This window comes from Somniosus microcephalus, chromosome 1 (assembly GCF_052327205.1).
Source record: "Somniosus microcephalus isolate GS21.2 chromosome 1, FLI_Smic_1.0, whole genome shotgun sequence".
NCBI lineage: Eukaryota > Metazoa > Chordata > Chondrichthyes > Squaliformes > Somniosidae > Somniosus > Somniosus microcephalus.
Genome location: NC_140987.1, coordinates 342,460,268 through 342,466,267, shown reverse-complemented (window position 1 = coordinate 342,466,267; position 6,000 = coordinate 342,460,268). Strand labels below are relative to the sequence as shown.

At 44.2% G+C, this 6,000-nt stretch overlaps 1 protein-coding gene across 10 annotated transcripts in view; it reads right to left on the bottom strand.

Annotated features, from left to right (window-relative positions):
* Window positions 1-6,000, bottom strand: part of hdx (highly divergent homeobox) — a 150,692-nt gene that overhangs the window by 10,454 nt on the left and 134,238 nt on the right. For all 10 annotated transcript variants that reach the window (XM_085995131.1, XM_085995107.1, XM_085995072.1 and 7 more), the window contains one exon: window positions 4,688-4,783. In XM_085995131.1, coding sequence (XP_085851257.1) covers window positions 4,688-4,783 — 96 coding nt within the window. The remainder of the gene's footprint in view (window positions 1-4,687; window positions 4,784-6,000) is intronic.

Sequence of the window (6,000 nt, the reverse complement as noted above, 5' to 3'; positions counted from 1 at the left end):
GGAAAAGAGAGAGATCCCTATTTCTCTGTCTCTCTGACGTCTGTTCCCCTCTGTCGCTCTCAGTTTTTTCTTCTGCCGTGGTGCCCGATTTGCTACTCCAGGCCCCGCTGTCCGCCCGCTTTCCGGGCAAGCTAAGAGCCAGGCTCCGGCCCCACACCGCCAGGGATCAGCACCAGAGGAACCCGCCCGCCGCCCAACGTGAACGAAGACCCTCCTTACCTGTCACGGAGTTGAAGTCTCCGAATGCGGCGTGCGCCGGGCCTCTTCCCCCGCGCATTCAGGAGGCGCGGGGAAGAGAGAGAGAGAGAGAGAGAGAGACAGACTTGGGGGGGGGGGGGCGAGTCAGACGCCGCTGCACACCTGCTCCGCGGAGCTCCGTGCCGCCACCGCCGCACCAGCCTTTACTAAGATGGCGGCGGGTAGCGGCGCTCGGCTGAGGCCCGCCCCTCCAGCCTTCACAAAGATGGCGGCGATCGGGGGCCGCTTGTTGACTGGGGCCGGGAGGTGCCTAGCTCGGGCGTGGGTGCGGAGGAGAGGCCGAGGCTTCGAGGCCTACCTGGAAAAACGGGGAAAGGTAGGAAAATTAATGAGATTAGATAAGTTAATTACTTTCTAAATCTTATTTTTTAAAACAATATGTGTTTTAAAAGCAATGTTTTTTTTAAAGACGCAGAAAGCGGGAAAAAGAAAGGAAAAGTTTGGAATCAAGATGGCGGCGACTCACCTCGGTTCAGAACGATAAGGCCCGCCCACACACGCACCGATATGTCGACCGTCAGGTCACCAAAGCGTAGGATTGGTCAATCGTTCCGTCACTCGACCGTAGGAGGGCCCGGCCCGCACGCGCCAGCAACCCGGCGTACGATTGGTCGACCTCGAGGTCACTCTGTCGCTAATGAGCGGATAATGAGATGCTAATGAGCGGAATGTTGAACGTTTTTCGGGATACCGCGGGCGCGATTTTCGTCCGGCCAAAACGTAAATACGCTTACCAGCGTTTCGGAAAGGTAAGCTTTCTTTCGACGTAACGCACGCGTAGGTACACTCTATAACTTTCGAGCGCATAGCCGGACAGATGCACACCCGAGGACAGACAGACAGAAGGATAGACAGATAGACAGACAGAACGATCCGTTTATATATATATATATATATATAGATATAAAATAATAAATGGGTAGCAAGAGGAGGTGTGGGCTGAGAAGGAACCAAAATGGAGAACTACGCATGGACGCAGAGGGCATGGCTGAGGTATTAAATGAGTACTTTACATCCGTCTTTACCAAGGAAGAAGATGCTGCCAAAGTCAGAGTGAAAGAGGATGTAGTTGAGATACTGGATGGGATAAAAATTGATAAAGAGGAGGTACTAGAAAGGCTGTCTGAACTTAAAAGTAGATAAGTCACCAGGACCGGATGGGATGCATCCTAGGATGCTGAGGGAAGTAAAGGTGAAAATTGCGGAGGTACTGGCCATAATCTTCCAATCCTCCTTGGATACGGGGGTGGTACCAGAGGACTGGAGAATTGCAAATGTTACACCCTTGTTCAAAAAAGGGTGTAAGGATAAAACCAGCAACTACAGGCCAGTCAGTTTAACCTCGGTGGTGGGGAAGCTTTTAGAAACGATAATCTGGGACAAAATGAACAGTCACTTGGACAAGTGTGGATTAATTAAGGAAAGCCAGCACGGATTTGTTAAAGACAAATTGTGTTTAACTAACTTAATTGAGTTTTTTTATGAGGTAACAGAGAAGGTTGATGTGGTTCCAAAAGGCGTTTGATAAAGTGCCACATAATAGGCTCACCAACAAAGTTGAAACCCGTGGAATAAAAGGGACAGCGGCAGCATGGATATGAAATTGGCTAAGTGACAGGAAACAGAGTAGTGGTGAACGGATGGAGGAAGGTACACAGTGGGGCTCCCCAGGGGACGGTACTAGGGCCACTGCTTTTCTTGATATATATTAATGATTTAGACTTGGGTGTATAGGGTACAATTTCAAATTTGCAGATGACACAAAACTTGGAAGTAGTGAACAGTGAGGAGGATAGACTTCAAGAGGACATAGACAGGCTGGTGAATGGGCGGACACGTGGCAGATGAAATTTAACGCAGAAAAGTGCAAAGTGATACATTTGGTAGGAAGAATGCGGAGAAGCAATATAAACTAAAAGGTACAATTCTAAAGTGGGTGCATGAACAGATATGCCTGGGGGTATATGTGTACAAATTGTTGGTGGTAGGGCAGGTTGAGAAAGCGGTTAAAAAAGCATACGGAATCCTGGGCTTCATAAATAGAGGCATAGAATACATAAGCAAGGAAGTTATGATGAACATTTACCAATCACTGGTTCGGCCTCAACTGGAGTATTGTGTCTAATTCTGGACACCGCACTTTAGGAAGGATGTGAAGGCCTTAGAGAGGGTGCAGAAAAGATTTACAAGACTGGTTCCAGGGACAAGGGACTTCAGTTGCGTGGATAGACTGGAGAAGCTGGCGTTGTTCTCCATAGAGCAGAGAAGGTTGAGAAAAGATTTGATAGAGGTGTTCAAAATCATGAGGGGTCTAGACAGAGTAGAGAGAGAAAAACTGTTCTCATTGGCGGAAGGGTCGAGAACCAGAGGACACAGATTTAAGGTGATCGGCAGAAAAACCAAAGGTGACATGAGGAAAACATTTTTTTACGCAGCAAATGGTTAGGATCTGGAATGCACTGCCTGAAAGGGTGGTGGAGGCAGATTCAGTCGTGGCTTTGAAAGGGGAATTGGATAAGTACCTGAAGGAAAAAAAATTGCAGGGCAATGAAGGGCAGGGGAGTAGGACCAGCTGAAGTGCTCTTGTAGAGAGCTGGCACAGGCTCGACGGGGCCGAATGGCCTCCTCTGTGTTGTAACCATTCTATGATTTGTATGAATGAAAAGGCAGTCATACCATGAGAGTGCCAATTTGTTGTCGTGCCTCATATCCAATCGTAATTTAAATGGTCATACTTATATGGCTGACAGAGGTCAGTACTTGGCAATAAAATGGATTTCTATGAATGATGGAAACCAAATTACATTCCTAATTTATAGAACAATCATACTCAACAAGCACAGATACCACTTTGGTCATCAATTTGATAAAATACAACCAGACTGTCTGGCCCAGCCAAGTTCCTGATGTGAAGTTCTTATAAACTCTACTGGTAAATCTCCCTTGCCATTACTCACAGTGAATTGGAGGGCACACTATCTTATCACAGTAGAGCCACTATCAACAAAATGTTTCAGGGAAGGTGTGGTGATGAAATTGTTGCAGGAAGTAAGTGTACCGATCACAGGAAGTACATACTTTACACAAGACTTAAGATTTTATATATTGTATACACTGGTAAATCAGTGGATCATTAATCGAACTACATCCACTCTAACAACTAGACTGGGCAATTGGATGGGACATTTGATGAAAGAAGCTGCTGGTTCATTTAAAAAATGTACAAAATGGATCAAAAAATTAACAAAACATGTCAATGACAATTTGTAACTATTCTTAAAATAAGATCCTCAATAGAACAAGGCCTCATTCCCTACAAGATGCAGGCTATTACAGTTCTTCTTCGTTTCCAATTTGCCTTCTATTTCCTTTCCCAACTGTCTTTATTATTCTGTTCCATGCCATCCCATCCTTTTCTATTTCCAGAAAGAAACCAGAAAAAAGTCCAATAATAAACTCATCAAACTTCATCGTCATAAGAATCAGTGTTGAAAACTGAAGTCAGTACTTCAATACTCGAGTGCAGACTCAATGGAGCTGCCCATTTGTCTAGCTAAATCTCAGCAGGAAAGCAGTTAGCACTGTTGCCTCACAGCGCCAGGGACCCGGGTTCGAATCTGGCCTCGGGTGACTGTCTGTGTGGAGTTTGCACATTCTCCCCGTGTTTGCGTGGGTTTTCTCCGGGTGCTCCGGTTTCCTCCCACAGTCCAAAGATGTGCGGGTTAGGTTGATTGACTATGATAAATTGACCCTTAGTGTTAGGGGGATTAAATATGTGGGGTTACGGGGATAGGGTGGGATATGTGTTGGTGTAGGGGTTACAGGGATCGGGTGGGATATGTGTCGGTGCAGGCTCGATGGGCAGAAATGGCCTCTGTCTGCACTGTGGGGTTTCTGTGATTCTGTGATTCTGTGAAAGCTTCAGTGCTATAATTTAAAATTGCATAAAATTGTACGTTTCACGACATTTCAGTGCATGTGAAAATGATTGAGGAAATGATTGCAAAACAGTCAGCTGGCACAGGCTGGTTATGACCAAATTTTCCTCCAGTATACAATGTTATACATTGGAATAGCAAAATGAAATCCATCCGGAGATGGCTCCTTTCAAAACAGAAAACAGGGACCTATTCTTTCACATCTAACCTCGATGTTAATGATGAAAAATTGAATACAAGATTTCCGCCAACTTCAAGTCCAATCAGTTTGACATTATAAACAAAAATAATGATTACAGGAAACAACTGTAATTATAAAGTGATGCACTAATCTATTAGACTTCTCTTCAACCTTGACTCTGGTAAACATCTCATTATAGCAACAAGTAGCCAATTTAATTAATTCATGAAAAATAACTTACTTTAAACATATAAAAGTTGGCACATGTTTGGACAGTGATCTAATTTACTCCAATGTTGACAGATCTTACCCTGAAATTTAGTAGTTTCTGGAGCTGCTCAACTTCAGGTGTTGCATAATCACAACTGCTCATCTCAACTGCATCGTCATCAAGTATCTCTAATTTCTGTGTCAAAAAGACCAAAAGATTTTGTTACAGCTTGCAGTAAAACAATGCTTTAAGATTGAGAAATATCTTCATGTTGTTTAAAAGGATCAGTCTTTCTTTTTTGACTGTTTTTAAAACAGGGTATTTATAAGCACTTTTGCCTCTTTCGTTCCTTCCTATGACTTCACCCCCTTTTTTTGTTCACCTGGCCTTTTGCAGCAGCAGCTGAGAGGATGGCATCAATGCATCTTGTAGCCTGCTGCCAGAACATTCCATGTGGAATCTTATTCCCCCCCACTCCCATCACATTTCCCCCATGGAAGACATTATAGCTTCCATGTGGCACCTCCACACCCAACATATTGCAGATGGGCAACAGGGCCAAACTGGCATTTTTCCTCACATACGACACCAAGCACCACTGCAATGCCACATAATCTGAGTCTTCTACTCATACTATTGATTGAATTGAAAGGTTGTTTCATTTAAATGCTCATAGGCTTTTAATGCAGCACAAAAATTGGACATCCTTTTCTCAATTTGTTTTGAGGATTGTATATGGTACCTCTGCATACAAAGCTTTTGGTACTTCCAGGGCAGTGCTGAGGGAGTGCTGCACTGTCAGAGGTGTCGACTTTTGGATTAGATGTTAAACTGAGGCCCCGTCTGCTCTCTCAGGTGGATGTAAAAGATCCCCATGACACTATTTCGAAGAAGAGCAGGGGAGTTATCCGCGGTGTCCTGGCCAATGTTTATCCCTCCATCAACAGCACTAAAAACAGATTATCTGGTCATTATCACATTGCTGTTTGTGGCAGCTTGTGGTGCGCAAATAGGCTGCCATGTTTCCTACATTACAACAGTGACTACACTTCAAAAGTCCTTCATTGGTTGTAAAGCGCTTTGCGGCATCCTGAGGTCGTGAAAGGCGCGATATAAATGCAAGTCTTTTGGGTTTTTTTCTTTTTTTGGTGGTATAACAGGTCCAGCCAGAGACAAATGTATTGAGATCAGATTATTTCACAACTTTTATCATGCTGTTTGTTGGGAGAACAGAAAGACTTTGGAAAATTATATTGGTATACAAACAGATAAGCAACTGATTTCTCAGAGCCTAAATTTTGCCTGCTTAACCACTGCTCAGTGAAGTGGTTAACTCTGCATTTAGAGTTTTCAAGGCAAAAGAAGTCAGGCATGAGTCTTTGTTGCTGATATTCGCTGTAGATAGAAGCCAA